At 42.9% G+C, this 24,379-nt stretch overlaps 1 protein-coding gene across 1 annotated transcript in view; it reads left to right on the top strand.

Annotated features, from left to right (window-relative positions):
• Positions 1-19,255, top strand: part of efna3b (ephrin-A3b) — a 53,609-nt gene extending 34,354 nt beyond the window's left edge. The window contains exons 3-6 of the mRNA XM_068736090.1: positions 9,986-10,278; positions 11,318-11,383; positions 12,842-12,919; positions 18,097-19,255. Coding sequence (XP_068592191.1) covers positions 9,986-10,278; positions 11,318-11,383; positions 12,842-12,919; positions 18,097-18,215 — 556 coding nt within the window. The 3' untranslated portion in view covers positions 18,216-19,255. The remainder of the gene's footprint in view (positions 1-9,985; positions 10,279-11,317; positions 11,384-12,841; positions 12,920-18,096) is intronic.
• Positions 19,256-24,379: the final 5,124 nt, after the last annotated feature.

Here is a 24,379-nt window from a genome sequence, read left to right as displayed (position 1 = left end):
ATTGTGGGAGAGGAAGAGCGAGAGAGAGAGACGGGGGAGGCGGATGTTCCACTGATAGACTGTCGAGTCTGACAGAGTCTGCTCATGTTCAGTGGAGAGAGTCAGCCACATCATGAAATACTGACACCCACAAACACACACGGATACACAAGCTCGTAGAATCAACAGGATTTAAAGCCTAATGTGCGTAAACAGGTTTCCCTCAAAACTACAGCTCCTTTTTACCTCCATCTGATTATGCCAGGATCCAGCATGTGCTCTGTTGTCGCCTATAGCCTCGAGCTTCAACACATTTCTTTTAAATTATTTCAAATTATTCCATTTACATCATGATCCTGCTCCATTTTCATGTTTTATTGTTTGTGTCGACTTTCACGGGTAATTGCAGAGTTGTACGTTTCTCAAAGGTAATTTACTGGAGTGTAAGGGAGATATCATGCAGCAGGCCAGACTCAGATTTCTCTGGCCTGGTTAGGACGAATAAGTGAAGATAGCGGGGCAAAGCGCTATACAACTGCATCTGTAAGAGCAAACACACACAGCTATTTAGCGATACACTGCACAAACTGAAAAGTTTCAGTTTCCACTCTTGAGTGCATCACTTGTAGGCCTATTGTGTGCAGAGTTAAAATCTGGCATTGATAGATTTTTGGCTTATTCATCACCCAACAAAATCTTTTTGTTTCTGTTATCACTTTGGCCTGTGCTCTGTGGAAGGTCTTAGCACTGAAACAGCCGAGCTGTGGCAGTCTTTTATGTTCTGCTTTGATGAAGAACAAAAATAGAAAAAACTCTCGAGCTGAAGTGAGGCTGAACATTGTTGTTTTTGGAGTACAGGCTGTTTTTCCTTCTCCTTTCATTGTTTTACTCCATTGATTCCATGCAGCAGAATTTATTTTCTTAAATGGGTAATTGAGCACACATTGCTTAGATTAGCGTTGTATCTCAATCTGCATGCTTCAGTCTCAGGCCTTTGTGACCTCGTATATATGTGAATACATTCAATTAATTCTCCATGTCACATTACATTAATGGAACATCCATAATGCAGGAAATGTTTAAGCTCAATGTCATCTTCTGTCTGACAAGAATACTCAGATGCTTTTTAAACACTTAAGGTCTTCCTGCTAGTGCCTGCTTGTCCTACCAAGTCTGCTATTTATCTCGCAGTGCTTTTTGTGTCTTGTTTGTGTGTGTTTATCCATCTGTCCTACCCTGAGAGTAACAGAGTTTCTATTTGCCCTCAAAACCCATGTGTGTGCTCCGTGTCTGCCCCCGTTGCAGTGTGTATTATCTATTTCTGAACAAATTAAAAGGTCTGACGGGTGAATTTGAAGTAGCTACAACTTGTCATTTGGTTAATTAATAGAAGAGTTTCAGGATAATGCTTATTTTTTGGCAAACTAACTTAACTGGGTATACACTCCTCGTTTCACCGTTGGATGTTCCCTCTATAATATCCACATGCAGTCACACAGCCCTGCCAGGCTAACTAGTCCTACAGTACATGACCAATCCACATTCTGCCTGTAGCCCTTAGTAACCCACCCCTTCTTCCCCCCGTCTGCTTTTATCCTTAATTCTTTGTTCCTTTTGCAGCCAAACTGAGATGCAACAAAACAAAAATCTCCCCCTGAAAATGGTGTGAAACAGAATTTGCCACAGTAATAGCTGATGATTTGTGATAATGTTGAATAGTAATAAGTGGCACTTAATTAGCCATTAGAGAGACAGAGGGGAGATGGTAGATAAAGAGAGGATAGATGGGTTTTCACACAAAGCAATGAACCCCTGTAGCCCCCTTTTCTTTTTTTTCTTTTTTTTTGCGACAATAGCTCCACAGCTAGGGCTTCTTCTGTCGTCATGGAGACTAATGTTGAAAGCCAGCTGTGGTTTTGTCTTGGAAGCCCATTAGGCTGGAGCTCAGTTGGCACTCTCTGTCTCGCTTTTCTTTCTGGCTTCGCCTCCTTGGACTCACAATGGCGAAAATATCCTCTGCGTGTTTAACTTGTCTGTAATATCCAACATGGGTCATTGGTAGCACGTTTGAAGTGCTTGATAGAGGATTTATTTTTGTCTCTTATACCAGCCAAGTCGGCCATGCACAAACAGACAAGCTGATATCTGTTACATGGTCGACCCCACCCACCTTGCAGTTCAAGTAAGTTAAAACAAGTGTAAGCAGGTGAAAAAGTATTTGCAAATGGTATCTAACCCAGGTGCGCTTGATGGATGGCACTACTTCTCATTCCACATTGTCCTTCTGTCTGGCAGGCCCTGTTTCCTGCCCCGGATCTCTTATTAAACGTGGCTCAGGAGGGGAATCTGAGTAATGTTGTTGTTGTTGTCGAGAGCGGTTTATCCCAGCGCTGGAGCTCTTTTCCCCGCAGCCCTGATATTCAAGCCTCTAGACCCCGACCCAAACATATCAGTCAGCGGGACACGGGGGCCATGTGACTCGGCCAGGAAGTGGGCTGAGGCAGGCGGGGAGAATGATGGTTATGCAGCACATTGATCAGGTTTCACAGGACACTGCCAGGTTATCAATCTGTAGGATTGTACACACAGGCGTGTGTGTGTGTGTGTGTGTGTGTGTGTGTGTGTGTGTGTGTGTGTGTGTGTGTGTGTGTGTGTGTGTGTGTGTGTGTGTGTGTGTGGGTGGGTGGGTGGGTGTATGTGTTTTTGTGTGGTTTTTGCCCGTGCAGGGTCAGGACTAGTGTTGTGTGTTTGGGGCAGCGAATGTGGAGAATCAATAGCTGGGTCAGAGGGTAATGTCTCACTGAGTGCTGAGTCTATACACAGCCATCAGGCAGGATCACTATCAATCATGGTAGAGCTTAGGGAACATACACTCTCTTTCTCTTCTCTGTGTGTCTCTTTGCCTCTGCTGGCCCAGTGTCTGATGGGATCACTATTGCTCATGTAAGGGCTTTGGGAACAGAGACCACGGCAGATGTGGGGAAACTGAGAGACAGAGCGGCCCGGGATTGACGGGAGCAAAGTGATAGAATAAGAGGTGGAGATTGGTTAGTATCAGCAGCTACGTGTTGAATGACATTTGAGAGGTAGAAGAAGCCCTTAAAGTGAGGAAACCCTTTGGAGAAACCCTTTGGAGAAACCCTTTGGAGAAACCCTTTGGAGCGTAAAATAGGCTGGGTGGGGGTGGTTGTGAAATGTAAGACGAATTAAAGTTGAAAGCAAAATCGATGAACACGCAAATTAAGGTAAAGACCACAAGTCTCGGTCTCATTCAAAGGTTAAACAACATTTTTCTTAATCAAAGTAGTCCACTGTCTTTCCTCCTCGGCGTTGTTGTCGTTCATTCTTCGTTCATCGGCCCACATCTCATTCCGCACGTGTCGTACGTTGTTTCGTGCACTCGTTCATTTTAATTTCCTCAGATCCATCCATCTGTGTCACGCGTGTTCGGACAAAACCCCGCAAAACAAAGCATGCGCGATTGATTGCAAAAAAAAAACATGCATAGAACATGCTCGTCGAACACATTACGGGGTTAGGAGAGTGTGTCTGTCGAACAAGGTTCTGTGTGAAAAGCGAGACAGCTCAGTTCAAAGGGGCTAATAATGCCTGCCATTAGGTTTTGTGCTGTCGGAGCACTCCCTCTCTCACCACATAGTCTATATCCACAGGGCGAGAGAGGACGGGAGGACGAGAGAGGGAGAGGATGATGGATGACGATGATGAGGAAGGAGGGGAAAGAGAAAGAGTGCTTAAGAGCTCGAGAGAAGTGAGACAAGAGCAGAAAAATGGAACAAACGAGGCAGAAGATGTAAGAAAAGGGTGGAAATAAAGAGAAAGTGATTCTGAGAATGCTGCTCGTGTTATGGGATCATGTCAGTGCTGCGTGTGAGGCCGCTTGGCAAGAAACCCTGTTAGCTGTAATACTTTGATCAATTACCAATGATGAACCATTGCTCTGCAGGGCAGGACTCTGTGTGTGTGTGTGTGTGTGTGTGTGTGTGTGTGTGTGTGTGTGTGTGTGTGTGTGTGTGCGCGCGTGTGCGTGTGCGTGTATGTGTGCGTAGCAGCCTTGAGAGAAGGCAGCATATTCCTGTTGGACACACTAGACAGGTATTGATTTCTATGGGGAGAATTTAGAACCTACTCAACCACTACACCCTATCAGACACACAAATACACACACACAAACACACACACACACACACCGTCAGACGCCCACACTCACACACAAACTCACACCTTAAGGCATGTTCCTCCAGTGGTTTAGGGAGATATGATGGAAAAGAAGCACAATATGATAAAAGAGAATGATGGTATTCTGATACACCAGCAGTCAAACATGTCAATATCTTCAATGTCAACAAATATTGAAGTAGATGGCATCCCTGAGATTCATGTACACAAGTTATTTTTTTAAACACTCTTGTCTGCATGCTTTCTGTCAGGCAAAAGCCAAGACAGGGAGAACAAATGGAGGTGTGGAGGCAAAAGAGAGAGCCAGAGCAGAGGGAGTGGGAGGAGGATTCAGCGGGAAGGACTCCTGCCTGTGTTTGATGAGGGCCTCGTTGATGTTGCAGATCCCTGGGAGTCTCCTTTCAGTGGGGGAGCCATTCAATTATCCCTATCGCTCCGCTGGCTGATTGGAGTCCTCCCGCAACAATGTTAGCATCTCTGTACCGGACTGAGATGGGATTAAGAATTCTGGCCTCGGGAAGCAGAATGACTTTTAAGTCCTGATTGGCAATCATTTGTAACACTGCTAGACAAGTTTTAATCCAGCCCAACCTTGTAGCCATCAGCAGTGTCTCCTTTGATTTCTTTAACCTTAAATTTACCTTGGCATGCATGTTTTTTTTTGGGCTGTTACACACACTTACATCCCCCGCCGCAACACAATCAGCCACCCGCGGTTTTCTACTTTTGATCGTTGAGCACTGAGTAGTTGGATAGAATAAATAAATGTGTCCATGTACCCCGTAGAGGATGTCCTCAGATATTCCATGCTAACTTGTTAGCCTTCTCTGCTAATGATTGTTGGCACCATAGCATTATGAGAAATAATAGAGAAGCTCAAGCGTCTCAACCACAATAGCTGACCTGTCATCACAAAAGCGTTTTAACGAGCCATGTGTAAAATGTGCCTAAATAAGTAACATTTCCCACCTGTGAATACGGGTGAGCTTCTATCTTTGACCTTTCTGATTGGTTAAGACCATTCAAACAACGGTGAGTATTGTTTACATAGAATCACAGATTGACCACCATCATGTTAAATAAGAGAGTGAATAATATTCGGGGCACGAATGGATGATTTTAGCATCCTCTGTGTGGTATATTGACTAATGAGCTATTGTTGCAGAAACACGCTACATATGTATTCAGTGTAAAACCATGCTATGACTTAGTGCTGGGCGGTATAGCGGTGAAAATACCGTGAAACCATACCGTCAGAATAAAAAAAATACCGTGATACAAATTTTTGGTCATACCGCCCAGCAGTACTATGACTTTGTCACAGTTGAAGGGGAAAACTACACTTAAATCTTTGAGCTTCAAGTCCGCCTCAATACCCCCCTCTCCTCTACAGAGTCTGTCATCTTACCAACAGAGAACCACGGAGTAAGCTGGTCCTCCAAGCGCTTGTTACAAAAAGGAATGATTGCTCTTACTGTCAAAGTCTTTTATTGATGTACGGCGCTCCAACAGGCCAGCCAGATAATAGCCAGGCAGGGGGCAACTCTGTGGCATTATATTGCCCACGACTGATTTATATAAGCAACATACTCTCTCCCTCTCTCTCACACATTCTCTGATGTGATTTTACAATAGTGACATTGATCCAGGCCCACTTTGATCTCGCTCTTAGCCGTTGCTCCCTCTCGCTCCCTCCTGCTATCACCCTCTCGCTCCCTGGTGGCCAGACTCTGCAGCTTTTAACCCCAACTACCCCTCGTCTCATCCTATAAACCCTCCCATCTTTCTCTCCATCCTTCCATCGCTCCATCCCTCTGGTGGATCTGTATATATATATATATATATATATATATATATATATATATATATATATATATATATATATATATATATATATATATATATATACATAAGTGTTCTTTTGCTCGTCGAAGCCTCCTCTCGGCTTTCCCCGCTATCGGCTTCGACTAACCAGGTGTCATGTACCAGGGAGGAAATTAGTGGTGATCCAATACAAAATGAAAGCGAGGCATCCTGAGAGAGCAGAAGAAAGCAACACATCATGACGTTTCATAAACTACTCCACCTCTTACTTTCTGTATCGCTGTGTCTCTCCATCTGTCTTCACTTGGAATTTTCAGGGAGCATTACTGTCCAATAAACTCCGATACAATAAAAGGGAATAAAAAAACAAATACGGCGGCACAGTTTGGGATAGAATGAGTATCATGATTTCCTCAGTCGGAGTGGATTTTCTCTCACGTTTTTTAAAAATTATTTATTGCATTCTCTTTTGTCTTGAAGCAGCCTGAAGGAACAATATATTATGAATATATGATTGTGACTGGTATGGGGCCGTCACACACACTTTGCATGTAAGAAAGAGCACATTGCCAACAAAGTTTATATCCAACTGCTTCACTTACATGACGCACATAACCGAAATCACAGCTCGGTCAGTTCATGGATCTTTCGTTTTGTTGTCTGAGACAACAAAATGAAAGACATTTTTTTTTCATTGTTGCCTATTTTATTATTGAAGTAGATTTATTTAATTCTCTCTGGACACATCTGCACACTGTGGTTAGAAACATTTGGAGTGAAACCATGTTGATAACAACAAGCATCAGAGAAAAACACCTCTACAACGATAAGACAATAAAATATTTAAAACTGACTGTGACTGCACTTTACAGTGTTGTTGAATTGGACTGCATTATTTGAAACATCTTTCTAATATTGAGATTATTTTAACTTAATGAATTATTGAATTGGTACTTGTTATTGGCCAGTAACCAATACCAGTGTTTAACATTTGTTTTATCTCACTGTGTGGTGTGGAGCTGATTGGGAACATTCTTCTAAATGTAAATGCATTTTTATCGTCTCACAATTGTATACACCCATGTTAGTATTAGGAGCAGTGGGTAACTACTATACAGCACCTGGAGAGCAGTTAGAGGGCCTCCTCAGCAGTGCCCATGAGGCCAACTGGCATTTCTCCAGTTTCTATTCCGCTCTCCATACTTGGATCTATCTATCTATCTATCTATCTATCTATCTATCTATCTATCTATCTAGAATCATTTGAAAGATTAACAACTAAAAGATCAGTAAGATCAGTGCCAGTGTAAAAAAGAAGGGTGCACAAAGTCAGCCCAAGACAGTTGTATTGAATTGTATTATGTTGTACAGGGTTTGTGCATGTAAATGTATCACTGTATTCAGTGCATACAAATGAGACAGCATTCTAATACCTTTAATCTTCTAAAACATTCTCTCTTCAACACAACCTCCCTCTTCAGTTGTCTATCTTCTGCTTGTCCACAGCCTGAAACTAAAGCATAATGTGTTCTGAGACAGATTACTGTAACGTTCAAGGATTCTCCTCTTCCCTTTACATGATATTGGAGTAGCTGTTAAAACACACTTCTGTTAAATCATCCTTTTTTATTTTATGTGTGTGTGTGTGTGTGTGTGTGTGTGTGTGTGTGTGTGTGATATGTCAGAAACACAAACATGTCATTACATCAAATGTGAAAAGTTGGCAGGTGAGATGCTTTGGTGTCACACACAGAAATGTACACACAAACCAAAGCAGGCGCACACACACACACACACACACACACACACACACACGTAAACACACACTCATACACAGTGGGAATCCTAAAGCCAGCTTTTATCTTAGAGAAGTGATTTACTTTCAGATTACTTAAGATGTTCCGAGTTGCCCTCCTCCTCATTTTTCTCCCTTTCTTTCTGCCATTATCCCTTCATCTCAGAGAAGTCGCTTTTCTTTGGTAGCGTAAAACTCTCCAACCGCCTCCTTTTTTTTTCTTTCCACTCTGTTCTGGCTCTTTCTGCTCTTTTACTAAATTTGCATTCACTCCTCCCTGCTGGAACTAAACTCATCCCTCACTTGTGTTCTTTCTCTCTCTTTCTCTCTCTCTCTCTCTCTCTCTCTCTCTCTCTCCTTTTGCATTCACTATAAATATAGTTCCCTTGAAGCATTTTACACTTTTTTTTCTACCACTAATACCCTCTGTAGGCTAGTAAATGATGTAATGAGAAAAAGTGGTACGAGGAGAGGAGAGGAAAGGAGGAAGAGAGCAAAGGAGGAATGTTGAACAATTAATCTTCCCTTTATGTCAGTCTGAAAGAAAGGGATGAGAGGAACGGAGAGCAAGGGGAGAAAGACAAATTCAGGAAGGATTTGAGGAGAGCGGTAAGAAGTGATGGAGAGAGGGAGACATTGGGAACAGTGTTTCGATCTTCATTTAATAATTGAATAAATAATCCCCCTTGAGACATGACCTAGAACTAGCAGAGAGGGGGAGAGGCAGCATCCGGCTGAGGACGACACACTGCTGCCCCCTTGTGATTTTACTACGTCACCACTATAACGTCCAAGTGTGAGTGAGTGTGTGTGTGTGTGTGTGTGTGTGTGTGTGTGTGTGTGTGTGTGTGTGTGTGCGTGCACATGCTCATCGGCGTGTGTATGATTTACAACTGCAACGTGTCTCTGTCACACAGATATGAGGCTGTTTCTGTGATGGGGAGAAAAAAGAGGGCTTTTGGAAGTCAGGAAAGAATCTATTTCACTTTGTCACACATCTGTGTCTGGGAGTGTATGTGTGTGTGTGTGTGTGTGTAGATAACACGCACACACTCCCAGACACAGATTCAGACCTTATCTTCCTGTCAAACCAAGTCTTTTTTGGGGTTGACACTGATATATGAGCTTTTCGGGGGGCGGGGGAGGGGCGGGGAGGAACGTGGCCGGGACGTTGACGGCTGATGCGAGCGCAACGTTGCGCTCAGGTTGATGTACGAGCGCTGGGGTTAGGGGACAACGCTGCGCTGACACCAGGAGAAGGAGCTGTGGCCCTGGGGCCTTCAGTCCATACTGAAGAGCCAGCTCCGCATTCTCCGCATGCAGCAGCCTTTCAGCCACAAATACACACACACACACCTGCTTTTGGTTATTAATAACTCAATAACTCTCAAACAAAGATTCGTTTGACCCTGGGTGAACATTCAAGCTGAAATGCATGCATCCGAAATACAGCGTACCATACAATGATGTGAGGTGTTACGTTGTCTTGAAAAAGGCCCATACAATGTTTGTATTTACACACATAATTTGAAATTAGAGCCAGTTGAAAGCATTTCTGTTAAATGTGGAACTTCATGCTAACTATGATAAAATACGACAAATACTGGAGCTACATTACGTATGTGTGTGTGTGTGTGTGTGTGTGTGTGTGTGTGTGTGTGTGTGTGTGCCTGCCTAAGAGTGTGCCATTGGAGATTAAAATATTATCGCTATTTTTTAGTGTACAATATTGTGTATAATATGCGTGTAGTACTAACGAAGTGTATTTTTCCTGTGTGTTAATTACTTTATTTATTTTGTGTGTTTGCTAAGCGCTGCATTCAATGCATGAATTTCACTTTATAAATAACATTTATTGTTGAAGAACAAGGTTGATAAAGTTCCATTCGTTTCCAGGGGCAGTTTAGACATATTACTGCAAAATCTGACTGGCAAGCAAAAAAAAATTTGATTTTGTGACATTTCCAATTATGATGTGTCGACGCTAGTTAGTTTTAAATTGCCTGTTGTCGAAATGAAACACCTTTAATTAGGATAATTATAATGAAAATGATATGTGTATTCTGCAGCTTTGTGATTATGCTTATTCTAACTGTTTAATTAGTATAATAATTAATATGATATGATATGTGTATTCTGCAGCTCTGTGATTATTCTGACTGTTTGCACTCTCTTTCTCTCTGCGTCCAGTCTGCGTAGGGAGGGCTACACAATGCAGGTGAACGTCAACGACTACCTGGACATCTACTGCCCTCACTACAATGACAGCCAGCGCATGGTGGGCACCGGCGAGCAGTACGTCCTCTACATGGTCAGTTATCGTGGGTACAGGAACTGCGATCCCCAGCTGGGCTTCAAGAGGTGGGAGTGTAACCGGCCCCACGCCCCCCACGCGCCCATCAAGTTCTCGGAGAAGTTCCAGCGCTACAGCGCCTTCTCGCTGGGCTACGAGTTCCACGTTGGACAGGAGTACTACTACATCTGTGAGTGGGATCAATCCAATAGCATGTGAATTCACATCACTATAGAGTGCTTGTGTGTGTCCTCGAAATATAAATGAAAATACTGTAAATTATAGTAAAAGCTTGTGAGACTAGAGCAGCAATGTGACAAAAACTCCCTGTAAAATGAAACAGGTTATTCTTTTATTGTGAAGTGGATTTGTTGATTAACTCAGTTAGACCATCCTCGGGGTAATTTCAGGATAACAGATTGCCGTTTCACATCTGATCATATCACTCTCCAGTCAAGCCAGGCTCATCCATTTTGCTAATCAAATTAACTCACAACACCTTGTGCCAAATACCACACTGTATAAATAATCAACTTTTAGCTTGTTATGAAACAATTTAAAAAGACAAATTTCAGTCCAGGAATAAATGCCTCATGCATTGAATGTCTATATAACGAATGCAGCACTCATTTAACCCACATTACTTGATGGGAGACGTCTCCAGATGTCTCCATACGAGATATGATATGTCAACATTTTTTTTTGTATCTGCCACATTTAGTAACCTGCAATGAAAACACTTGATAAGCCTTCCCCAGTCCTTGTTTTAGGTAGGAGGGAGCCTCTAGAGCTGAATGCGTTTGCCTTTTCACATAAAGAGCGCTCATTTATTTCCCTCTGATATGTAGCCTACAATACAGTTCAAGACTGACTATCTTCAGTAAATACAGTTGTAAGTCACAAACAGTGACTGCATAATGATAGCTTGTGTGCTCCATTGCCTCCTGGGATAGTCAAAAATAACTTAAGTTTAGGGATGCACATAACCTTTTATGTTTAATGCGTAAATTTTATGTTAACTGTGTTTAATGTGGAACATTTCTGGCGGGTTATAATCTGTTTCCTAAAGTCAGTATGGATTAGTGCATTACTTTTGATCTGGTGTTCACATTTGAAGCGGCAAAAACCCAACGTTGATCAGTTTTTATTTCGGAATACCTCATAATTGAAAAACATTAAACGTACGTGAGGGCACATGTTCATCTATTGTGCGTTTCATGTTTTTACAGCCACGCCCACCCATCATCACGGCCGTAGCTGTCTGAGACTACGAGTGTACGTCTGCTGCTCCACAGGTGAGTCTTTTACTTGTGTGTGTGTGTGGGTGTGCGTGCGATTGTGCGTGGTGTTTGACGTGTAATGCAATGCTTGGACCTGTTTGCAGACTGTACCTGCTCCCATATGGCCACTCTACCCATCTGGCAGGAACCGGGCTCCCCACAAATCCTCCCCCACACACACACACACACACACACACCCCCACACAGACACACACACACCTGCTGCATACAGATGCATACATAATCTAAATACAGTCTAAATCAGTCGGAGCTATTAATACTCCCCTGCAGCATTTTCACTCACAGCACAGATCCCCCTTGCTCCTCTTGTCTCTCTCTTCTTTCTCTTCCCGCTCTCCCTCAGCAGCAGCAGAGAGGAGCAGCTCCAGCTTTGAAGGCCCTCACCCCCGCCTCCCTCCTCTCCTCTCCTCCGCTCGACTCTCTCTTTCCCCCCTCCTCCCTCGCTCCCTGTCAGAATCCATTTATTGCTGTGTGCTGTCAGTGGGTGGCTATGTATATGTAGTGTTAACCTCTCTCGCTCACTCTCCTGCCTTCCTTCAATCTCTCAACCCTCTCTCCCTCTCACACACACACACACACACACACACACACATACACACACATATACACACAGACTTTGATCCCTGGCCTGTCCGGTCCTTTTAACTTCCACAGCCCTGTAGTATTAACCTCTCCTCCCTCTCACCCCCCTCCTCGCTCTCCTTCCCTTTTCAAACACTGCCTCTCTTCAGTTTGATCTGCCTCCCCTCACCTTCCCTCTTCTCTCGCTCTCTCTCAGGGCTGCTGCTGGTGATGTTGTGGCTTGTCACCCTGTCTAGGGGAATTTTTTAACCCCTTGCGCCCTTGCCTTGCCGCTCTCTTGCATGTCTGTCTCAGGGTGTCAAGTTAAATCGAATGTCGCATTTCCACAGCCTGGTCTGCCACGGTTCTGCTCAGCTCGACTCGCTTCGTTTTGAGTTTCCATTAGCAAAAGTTGTGGATAGGACTTGCACAACATGGGGCATCTTGCAAATCCGACATTTGTAAATTGCCAAGCTACTGGGAATAGTGACTACAAATGTTTATTTACTCAACCCACAATTTAGGAAATGTTATTTTGCGAAACTATGCCCTAAACTAAGCCGTACAGACGTTCCTTTGTTTTGGTTGAAAGGATTCAGTGAGTGTTGTGTTGAAGATGATGTCGCAGCAGTTTCTCGTGGCATCACTTTGGTGATCAGCTAAGAATCCGGCCTACGCTGAGGACGTACTATCTGCAGTGGAATTACGAAATAGAGAAAAGGCCCTGGTACCAAAAGTGAGGGGACTCGAGTCGAGCCGAGCCGAACCATGCAGAGGAAATGAGGCATAATTAAAATCTTTTGATTAGAGCAGTGATTTAACCCACGCTCCCTCGCCCTCTCTCTCCCTATTTTTCTGTCTCACTCAATTTCATCTCTCTTTCTCTTTTAGCCTCCGACACGGATGATGAGCCAAAGCCTACAGAGCCAGACTACACGCTCAGACCAGGCCTAAAAATTGACGATATTGGTGAGTCATGCACACACTCACTTAAACACACCTGAAGTTGAGTAAGTGTGGAGCACATTCAACTCGACCCGTCTAGATTCATAAAAACAGACATAGACTCATGTTTTCCATTCAGATCACATCCGCCTCAAATCATATGATTCATACTTTTCAAGCAGACAATTATTCTGTTTTTTCTTATTTCAACAAATTCCATAACTTAATAAAATAAAATATATTTTTTTCAATACATTCTGATCTTCATAACCTGTCTGTGGCACTACGCCACAAGCCCAATTATTGGGAGGCTTTTTGGTGATCTAGTGACTAATGTGGAACATGCTATCCACACCTGGTGTGCCTCATTTATGTTAATAATTATTATTTTTGCCTGCAGGCCATAAGAGTGCTCTAGTTAAAAACATTGTAGTGAGTCTCTCTAACTGTGAAGCTTTAAAACTAGGAAAATGGGAATTCCAGCCCCAGTGGAAGTTACACACTTTGTAGACAACTACAAAAATGTAGAATATCACAAGCCTTATCCTTTTAAATACTGACAGCATACTGATCGTTGATATTTAATGGCAGAGTGACCAGTTCATTCACCATGCAGCATCAGAAGTGGCCAGCTAAATTGAAATGTGCCGTTTTCAAAAGAGACCGTCAGCACAGTTAACTTCACAGCACCAGCTGGCTTGGCAAGCTGCTGATCCTGCTAAACAACTACATGCATATTCATTTCACACTCGCCGTTTTCACCCGGATATGCAAAGAACACAGAGTTTCATGGTTAGTTGCCAAAAAAAGAACTCAATTCAGACTTCCTGTAGTCAACTTCTAGATCTGGATAAGTGCTCCCACTCTGCCCCTTACATTGCTCTCGTCAGGATTACACAACTGCTCATGTGAATCATGCTAAATCTGTTAGCTCTGGAACTATATGACATTTGGCAGTGGTTTAAGGGAGAAGCTGAGCAGTAAATCAGTAAGTGACAGACTTTAGGATAATCTCTCAGATGATCATGTGGTTGCTTCTCAGTGTTATGAGCGGCACAATAACAAAATGTGCAGCTAGCTTGGCCTAAGCTAGCTGCCACCCATTACAAAACCAGAAATGTGGGTATCAATCATCATCCTGGCCCCCTGTCACACTTTTCTCCAAGGTAACCTGTAAAATATGGTGCTGTGTTGTTGTTAATCTGTGTGTGTGTTTGTGTGTGTGCTTGCTCACATGCGTGCCTTTGCGTAATAAATCAGTCTGTTCTCATAACTGTCATAAGAAAACTCATCACTGACTGCGGCAAACGGCTGCATGTCCTGAGTTTGTCGAGATACTTCTCCCTCACTTCTTTTTCTCCCTCCATCATCCTTTCATCTAATTTTTCTCCCTCGCTCCGTCTCCTTTCTCCATGCCCTCCGCATCCTCCCGCTCTTTAATTCCCATCCGCCATTTTTCCTCCCAGAGCACAAGTACGAATGCAGTGGAGAGGAAAGCCACCAAAACTCAGTTTATTCACCTTTTGATGTGTGAAATTGAGTTTCCCATCTTTTAACTTTTTTTTTTTCAGTAAATACGATATTAATCTAAGGGTTATAGTATGCATTTAATGCTATCGCAGTAAGCTATATTACAATTTTTCTCAAATTATTAAACTTTTTTTTTCTGCTTTTGGTAAGCTGATTGCCGTTAGTTCACCCATTCTTCTGTTTCACTACACCAACACATATTACATTCTTATCAAATTTTCTCACCTCTTTTGTGCCTTCCTTCCTTTTCTGCAAATATTTTTAAATTCATAGCAAAATATGCTAATTCCAGTAACACATATAGAGTTTTATTCAAGATGCTTAATTACAAGTTACACAGAAGAATATACAGAAACGAAAAAGGTTATTTCCAAAGAACAATAGTTGTATTGGATGTACTTGAACAGATAAGGAATGTGACCCACATGAAAATACTGTTAATATTAAGCGGACGGCTGACACAATAGCAGAGCACAAATTACCCCAGCTCCTGTGGGTCATTTTCACCTGTAGTGCTGCGTTGCCAATTAAATTAATAGGAGAACTCAAGTGGTGCAAGAGGAAGTGAGGAAATCAGCAGGGAGCTGTGAAATGAATTGAAAACAAAGAAGCAGTGCCGTTTCCTATTCCTCTCCCTCATTCACGGTCCTCCTGACTGCCGATTAGACTCGTCACATCATAGTTTTAATTACTGTTATTCAAAGTTCACATCAGCATATTCACACGAACATGAGGCGCTGCGCAAACTGCTCAGTTCAAAATCTGCCTGATTATCGTGTCTGAAAATGTTTAACTAAGCAGAGTGTTGCAGGCTGATGTTGTAAACCACCCGTCCCTCTCCCCTTCACTGCTCACAGTTTATTTCCTGGGCGCTGCCCCTTTCAATCAGTGTCTACAGCTCAACAGTGGTTCCCTCCTGAATAGGGCCGCTCGTATTAGATTTCATTTAGATCTCATTTACAACACAGATGGAATGGCGCTAGCAGCTCCCCGTGCAGCCATGTGATTACTGATGGCTTTCAGTGGGAGGATACTCATTTACCAACCCTGTTGGCTCAGGTTACTGCATCTGACGGTCAGGTCCGGCCATTAATGGAGAAAATCAGAAGCTCTTTCTTTAATGGGGTTTATTCTACCAATTAGCACTCCTTTAAGCGACGGAGTGCTTGGGTTACTTTGCCAGCAACATCAGGTTGAGTATCAGCAGGCAGAACGCAGTTTAAACTGAATGTCGCCTCTGTTTTTAGAACATTTGTAGAAACAGTTGTGTTATATGTTTTACTTTTATTTCAGAATATCTTATATAAAGATCTGGGTTTCATATTTGCAGTAATGTACATCATTTTAAGTATAAAAAACAAGTTCATCCACTGATTTTTAAAATGTAAAAGAGTAGTTACTTCAGCTGTTGCAGCTTCAAGCTTACACCAGAAAGAGATATCAACAGCTAATTAACACCAGGTGTGCCAGCTGATTGCTTAGGGGCATCAATTAGGCTGATGGTGTTATGTCACAACCCTAAACTGCTTCTGGGATTGAGAATCAGCACCCGATGCTCTCAACAACATGCAATGAACTTCTGTTCCTGAGAGGCATTTAAAACACTGTTTAAAGAAGTTTTATATTTATATAAGTGGCAAATGCTTTTTCTTTTTTTGTTGTCTTCCTGATGCTTAGTAGGGACATGACTTGGCACAATAGTTAACAATATAAGAATGTGACAAAAGCCATCATGTCATCAAAATAAATACTGTGGTATCAACTTAACTGTTATGCTTCCCAAATAAAACGTATTATTACATTATTATTTCTGCTTACGTACAGTCATACTCCAGAGGGTGCAGTTAAATTGCATATATGAACACTGTCGACTGACAGATGCCTGTTAAAGTAAATTTACCAGTTACAAGGAGGACTACTCAGCATCTAACAATAGTTGTGTGTACTGTCTTTTGTGGCTCTACAGGAGCTTTGTTTGTTACGGTGAGAGACATGGGTATTAACCAGTCAGGAAGGGTACAATAAAAGATGCTATTGTTTCAATTATATGGAGCTGCAATACTACTAATCACTGGAATGACCCTTTATGGAGGACATTCCAATCTTGGCACACCACAAATTATAACGTCTACGATTGCCACATAGTTGAATCAACAACTCTCTTACAACTACAATTAAAGATAATTATTTTCATGAAGTATTTGTCACTCAAGACTCGTGAATTGCATAACAATTTACAAGGGATTCTTCTTTTCAAGTCAATCATTATACATAAACCACTCCAGTTGATGCTACTGACACACACACATACACATCACACACAGACAGACACTCATGAACACAATCAGAGACTAAGATATCTCCTTCTTGTTCTTGTCAACATGACATTCAAATTCATAGACGCCTCTAGGTGTCTGAGCTTCCACATTATCAGGCGGATCCTGCCTGCTTTTCTTATCCAAAATGTAGCATACACACACACACACACACACACACACACACACACACACACACACACACACACACACACACACACAGTAATACACACAGCTTCCTCGTGTGAGCTGATTTGTCAGAAGGTCATGATGCACGTCAAATTCCCCCTGTACAAACACCATGCCAAATACACGCTCCAATAATGATGTGTTTATCTGTGACAGTCAATGAGGAACAGTGTGCATGAGGCGACGAGTAGAGCCACACTTTACAACCAGTTTTGCGAGATGCTCCGCAGTCTGCCGTTTGTGTCTTTGAAAACCACATTCCTCTGTCGGTCAGCGCCAAAGTATCAGCGTCCTGACTCGTCGGCTGCATGCTCGGTTACAGAGCGGTCAAAGCATTTAACCTGAGCTCCACTGCTGCATAGACCTCATTACATTGGCCAGCAGAGCATACCCAGAAGAGGCCGTCTCTAAAACCAGGTGTCAGCCAGTCATTACTCTGCTGTCTGACCCACAAAGCTGCTAGAAATATTCTGGAGCTAGATATGGCGCCACGTGGAAACACTGAGAATATCCCCACTCCACTTCGGTGCCATCAGACCGTTAACAGACAAACACTAATCACCATCAGCCGTCCCATGTTCAGACAGTAAATGATGCTACTGTCTGTTCTCCAGTCTCATTAATCAAGTGACTACAGAGGGTGTGTCACGCTGCACGTTTGTCTCATAAGTGGAGGCATGCAGCGAACAGTCTGGTGTTTTTGCACATCGGCTAGACGTCAATGCTCGGCATGTAGCCCGCAACAAAAGGCTGCAAACTATTTTTAGGACATCACCAGGTGAACATGGTGGGGGGGGTTACTGTATACACAGCGTGTCTGTGTGTAAAGGTATGTGTCACTTTATTAGAACAATAAGAGCTCTCTGATAACAGCTGCAGCAGTCTGCCATGGCCCTCCTGTTGTGTTGTCTCTACAGCAGACTTTAGAGGGAGTGTGACTCTTTTCAGCCAGCTGCCTTTTTTTTCCAGCTGCCTTTCATTTCAAAAGTGTTTTACTAAAAGCCATGCTGGGTAAGCAGATTATGGCTCAAATAGAAGCACAGATAAACTTGTTTTGCCTTATTTTAAGTTTTTAAAGTGCAGAGAAAACCTCTGCTTGCCATTGTAATGAGCTGCTATAAAATCACTCTCCATCATTCTTCTTTCTCTCTGTTTCTGTTTTTCTAGATGAATTTAACCCTTTCGTTCCCAAGCTGGAGAAGAGTGTCAGCGGAAGCAGCCCATCCAGGGATCGCCTTCTCCTCACCGTGACCATGCTCTTTCTGGCCGCTCTCTTCATCTCCTAGCAACGGCCATCCCATCAGCGTCACCATGCCAACTAGCCTTGGGAGGGTGTACAGTATCAGCGGATGGGAGAGTTGAGGAGGGGGGGAGTCAGGAGGAGAGTTAAGATACCACAAATAGAGCAGAAGGCAAGAGGAGCAAGAAATGAGAGTTTTCAAGCATCACAGTGTGTGTGTGTGTGTGTGTGTGTGTGTGTGTGTGTGTGTGTGTGTGTGTGTGTGTTTGTACAGCTGTGTGTTTGAGGGAGTGTGGTTGTGGTGGAGTTGAAAGACCTTCAGGCACTCCGTGACACAGTCTGAACCGTATGTTGCATTAAAGTCAGCCTGTGCATACAGATACAGGTGTGGTAGACTGTGTGTGTGTGTGTGTGTGTGTGTGTGTGTGTGTGTGTGAGTGTGTGAGTGTGTGTGTGTGTGTGTGTGTGTGTGTGTGTGTGTGTGTGTGTGTGTCTGAACAGGCCAAAGTTTGAGCTTGTTGAATCATGCACACCACACAAAGCATTTATACACCAGGAGAGGCGAGGCTGAAATCCTAGTAAAAAGAAGAAAAAGCATCAAATCCACCCACCCAATTGAAAACCATTTGAAGACTTTACCCTGGATCTGATTGGCTGAAACACTTCCTTAGCGGTAGTTGCCATAGTTTCTTGCAACAAGAATTAAACTGACCTCAAATGAACTGAATCAGATAGATTTCATCACAACTGAACTGAAATTGCCTTTTGTTGTTGTTGCTGTTGTTGTTGTTGTTGATGTTGATCTTGATGTTGGGAACTTGTTCCAGTCCACGGAGGGGGGGAAAAGGAACCAGTTGATGACCTGCGCAGGTCCTGTGTAGGAGACTAGTCAAAGTAGCTGATAGTTCATGAACGCACCCTGGGACTCCAGACGCCTCCAGTGTTTTAGTTGTCATCTCCACTCTGTCTGCTGTGTCATCCTATGTTCACCATCAGTCTCCAGCACGTCTCTAATGAAGGCAGCGGGACTGGACGGGATCAGAGCATTCAAACGATGAGTCATCCCCTTAAACAAAAAAAAGGAAAGGGCCTTTACTGTAGATGTGACACCGAAACTGCAAGGATTTGTTGCTGTCATAACTTGCTGTGTTACTTTTCCGTCCTGCCGTTAAAGTACTCGGTTAGTCATCTCTGAGGTTAAAGAAGCACACACGATGGCTCCGGAGCAGCCACGGATACACTCAGCAATACTGCCCTCCTCTCGACCCACTGCAGGCTGTTTGGAGGAGAGCAAGACGAAGAAGGATGAACAGTCACTCACACAAGCGTCTACTAACAGGTCCAGTCCCGGACAATAAGAAGCTCTCCACTGATCAGTGTTGGGGTAGCATTCCGCTCTACCAATCTCATCTCTGTAAACCCATTCGTCAGATGTAAACGGTTTTCTGTTACTGTATGAGTGTTTGTGTGCACTTGAAGGAGAAAACATGTCTGAGTGTGCCACATGTGTGTGTGTGTGTGTGTGTGTGTGTGTGTGTGTGTGTGTGTGTGTGTGTGTGTGTGTGTGTGTGTGTGTGTGTGTGTGTGTGTGTTTGAGAGCGAGAGAGACTATTTGAAGTGGTACTAACAGCCTGAAAATACATCCACATACTGTATATCTTATAAGTATGAAAATGCAAAATAAAAATAAAAATAAAAAAACACAAACTAAAGCAACAAGTAATACATACAAACCAAGTGCTTTGGTGGGGAGGTTTGGCAATTCAAAACTAAAACAACTGTACCAGTCGGGTGCTTCAGAATAGCGTTTCCATAGCAACTAGCACCTTATTCACCATGGTTACCCCACCCTGCCAAACGATGGACTCTAGTAGGGCATGGCTTACCATAGTAGCTGATAACAATGAGGATGGTGAAGATGATTAGAATGACGATGGCGATGACGATGATGGACTGCGAGCTGGCCGACCGGGTCACGCAGTACTCAAGTACTCGTGTTAATGTCACAACGGACAAAGAATGGAATAACAATGTCTTGAGATTTGCCAAGGTAAAATGTGATGTAAGCATTTTACAAACTCAAAACTCAGTTTTCTTGTGTTTTTTTTAAATGTTTTTATTATTATTTGGTTGAGGTTACTGTGGTGTATTTTGAGGTTATCTTGAGGGGGGAGACGGCGGTGGATTGGGTGGGTTGAGCCATATGTACACTTGGGCTGCACTCTGTGAGTCTCATTGACTAATCTTACATAGCTGTGGTTCTCAACCCTTTTCGCTTTAAAGGACACTTATTCTCACATCTGAGAGAATAACCCTGATGATGTCACCCGGGTTGGTTTGGATTGGAGTCAGTGACTAGTTCAACGAAGGGATAATTATACTTCCTGAAGAGGTATAATTATTTAAAAGAAACGTTTGAAAGATTAGAAGAAAGTGTTAAATCATAAATCAGATTTGTGCGATATTTCATTTCTGCTTAAAGGTGCTTCATTCGAGCATTAATGTAGCAGCAAACAACTATGAAGCTATAGTGGATTAATGTCTACCTGAGCAGAGAATGAAGTCGCTCTCCCTCAGTGTGTTGTTATCCGAGCTTCTTTTTGCTTTGTTGACATAGTCAGGCCGGCTGCGTGTCCTTTTAGTGCATGTTCCGTGCATGTGGGCGTGTCCCACTGGCTAGCACACGACCGCTACTCAAAAAAATGAGCTCATACGGCGGTAACAGCTGAAGCGTCGCTCTGACCGATGACGTCCTTAACGAGTGTAGCAGCCACCCTCCGGTTCTCCCTCAGGTGTAAACACAGATAGCTCTGTCAGCACTTTTTTCGTTGTTTGCGCTGTTAGTGCCGTCAGCACCGTTTGCTGCGAGGCGCCGGCTCAGCCTTTGCCATGTTGAGAGCCGTTAAGAGGCAATAGAAATGCTCCCAATCTCGTATTTAGCATCTTTAACCATGTTGGGAACCACTGATATATGTATTTAATCCTGAGGAATTAATTTTTTTTCATCATTGTGTGCTTGTAGTTTGGAAGTAATGTGGCTTTTTTTTCCCCCAAAGGAGTGTGTCAGCTAGCGAGACAATTCTTTCAACAAAACTTCAAGGGACAGCTCTTGAGTAAACAACAAAAGCACACATTGTCAAATTGATAGAAATACAATTTGCTGCTTTTGTCAACCAGACCAGAGATTGTACAGGTGGGAACGAACAGGGACCATGTGGTTTTGGAGCGTCATTGAGAACATTTCATTATGAGACAGAGTGTGAACCCAGGTGTAATTATGGCTCTTTGTGGGAGGGCCAGGTAGGACAGGTTTTGGGTCCTGGTGTGGACTTGAAGGTTTGAAGAGCTGTACAAGAGGGTAAATCACTCTTCAAGAAGTTGCACTTAAGAACTTAGACACGAGAGTAAGAATGTGTGCTGCTGCTGTGTGTGTGTGTGTGTGTGTGTGTGTGTGTGTGTGTCAGGGAGAGTAAGAGTCGGAGCTCATTTCTGTTAATCACTTCATATCTGTGTGCAGGAGCTTTAGAGTGAGATGCTGTCCGTCTTTGTGTGTGGTTGTGTCAGCGTGTGTGTGGGTGAGTGAATGAGTGAGCAACAGTCTTTTTGTTTCTGCTCTTCCCATGTGTGTATGAGTGAGAGAGTGTGACCGATCTTTGTCTGGCAAAAGAAAAAAAAAGCATTTAATAATGTTGGAAACAACAATTACAATCATGTTTACCTTCGACTGGAATGACTTTAAATGAACTTGAAAATAAACTGTAAACTGAACAAACCATAACAGAGGTAATAACAATGATCATGATAACAAAAATAATAAGCTTACAAATCTTACTTTTAACAAAATGTGTGTTCGGCTCTTTATTTTCCTCCCTTTTCTAATCCTCCCCCCCTGCCTCTCGCCCTCCCTGCTCTCTCTGTCTTTGAGGATCAGAAAAAAAGGGAACAAGCATGGAGCTAATCCAAGACAACAGATGGAGGGGTTGCAGGAAAGGTTTTTCCTGGTATATGCAGTTCTCTGTAGATAATGTTGTTTGGGAGCTCACAGATGTGATTTTCCATATCAAAGTTGGTGTGGCGACGCTCTCCCTCAGCAGTAATACCTTTACACGCTCCGATTTGGAGAGATAAGCGCTTCAATCAACAGCTCAACATTTGAATGACAATGGGACAGGCCAGCAGTGTGTACCTGTATGTCTGCACTGGCTGATGGAGGGATAAAGCTGCTGCTGATGTCAGAGCGTAGCCAGGCTCACTGTCTGTGATCTTGTGCAACAGGTCTTTGTCAGGCGGGAGATATTCTTGACGTGAGTGACAGGAGAGCACGAGGAGGAAGATCGACAGATGGAGTTCTGCGCTTGGTTCTGTGTAAGACGATAGTTGAAAAAGCAAAGGTCGGTTCATGAAACATAGTCATGTTCACAAAGACAATCTTCCGGCAGCAAAGTCATGTAAGTTGAGGTTTGGGTTTTGGAAGGAAAGTAAATAAAAGCTACTCCACACAAAAACATTTTAAATGACTAACACTGAGCTGGTGTATGCTTGAACGGTGGCTGTGAAAAGGTTGTTCTTGGGAAGAATGGGAACATTTTTTATTTATTTTTTCTCTTGTTCAAATTTTAGAAACCAAAAGGTCTACAGGGAGTGTTTCCTTCTCAGCAAATGTATTTTGGCAGGAGTGTCACTTTAATGAGATACAATCACAAAGTCCTAGTTCTGGCTCCAAATGATAACATTAAATTAGAAGATGTGGTCCAGATGTTTGCTTCATTAACTCCCAATCGGTGTGCAAACACATGCACATCTTTCTTTCCCAGGTATGTAAAAACTGTTTTGAACCCTAATTTGCTCTTCATCAGGCACAGAGGTATGTGGTCCAGTTTTTTGTTTCATTAACATTGTGATGAGGTGTCTTGCTGATCTCATGTTTGGGGGGGAAAAAAGCATCATTATCTTTTCCATTTGGAAACGGACACATCATCAGCCCAGCGGAAGAGGATCCAGGCAGTGAGTCAGACATCCTAGAGAAGTGAACTTGATGGATGAGAGCGATGACTGGCACTACCCAACAAACCATATTCTGGTAACATTATGTCTGCTTTTCCAAGAATCACCATGACTCATTTCTGGGTGACATTGGGCTTCCAGACATTTTTGTTGAATTTTTAAAATACTCCCTCCCTTATGAATCTCAGGCCATTATTCTTCACAAGGCTTGCTATAGCCCCTTTTTACAGCAGCCATTTCCACATGTCATTGCAGGTTAAACAGGTGTAACCAATTAAGTAAAACATTAATTATGGCCCTGTTGCATTTAGGTGGTGCTTGCTTTGTGCTGTATTATGCACGCTGGCTCACTGGAAGTGGAATGACACTAAAAGGTAATTGACCAAAGCTCAATACAACTGATTGGGTTAAAGAGGCAAAGTATGCAACATAAACAATTGTGAATTCACTTAATTCTTGTGGCTCTCACAAATAGTTTACATGTCCACGCAGTAACCAAAGTTAACCACTTGGAGCCGCTGTTCAGTCGCAGCTTTGGTGAGAAGTGGTGCTGCTCCCTTGTGCTCCTGCCTTGTAATCCTTTATCTAAATACATAGATCCATTAGAGCCACAATGACCATTGTGTAACTGGAGTCAGTGGGTTAAACATGCAGATATATTTTACTGGGTTATGATATAACTGAGTATTTGCAGCCTGTTGAAGACAGGTGAATTAATAGAGAGGGTTTTCATGTGGCAGCGGAGGCCAAGGACGCATACTGTCGCATACCAACCATTAAAAAATGATGCATAACTATGCATAAGAGGCTTCAGCAAATTCTTCCAGTCACCGATGTCAAGGCAGTGTTTCCGTCTGAATTCTTTTATCACAATGAGTCAAGCTGAAGACAAAACGTTCTGCCTTCTCTCATTGTGTTTGTTTAACAGAGAAACCAATGCTATGCATGGGCAGGCGTGTAAATATGAAGCTGTTTGCACTATTCCTGTTCTACCAGTAGGTGAAACACACACATGCACAAAATGCTACTCTTTCGTGAGGAACTCTGACATCTCTACAATTAACTGTCTCCAGTGCATGTCTAACCTGAAGTCTCAAAGAAGTGAGGAGCATGTTAAGCTTCCTTTAGCTCCGTGTTAAAGGGTTAAGGCCTATGTGGGCCTCCTCAAAGGTCTTATAGATTTAAAGAAAAACTATGATTAATTAA

This window comes from Cebidichthys violaceus, unplaced genomic scaffold, assembly GCF_023349555.1.
Source record: "Cebidichthys violaceus isolate CVI_PGR_0920_01 unplaced genomic scaffold, fCebVio1.0.p SCAF_7, whole genome shotgun sequence".
Taxonomy (NCBI): Eukaryota; Metazoa; Chordata; class Actinopteri; order Perciformes; family Stichaeidae; genus Cebidichthys; species Cebidichthys violaceus.
The sequence above is the reverse complement of the archived record's forward strand: the minus strand, read 5'-3'. Positions and strand labels throughout refer to the sequence as shown.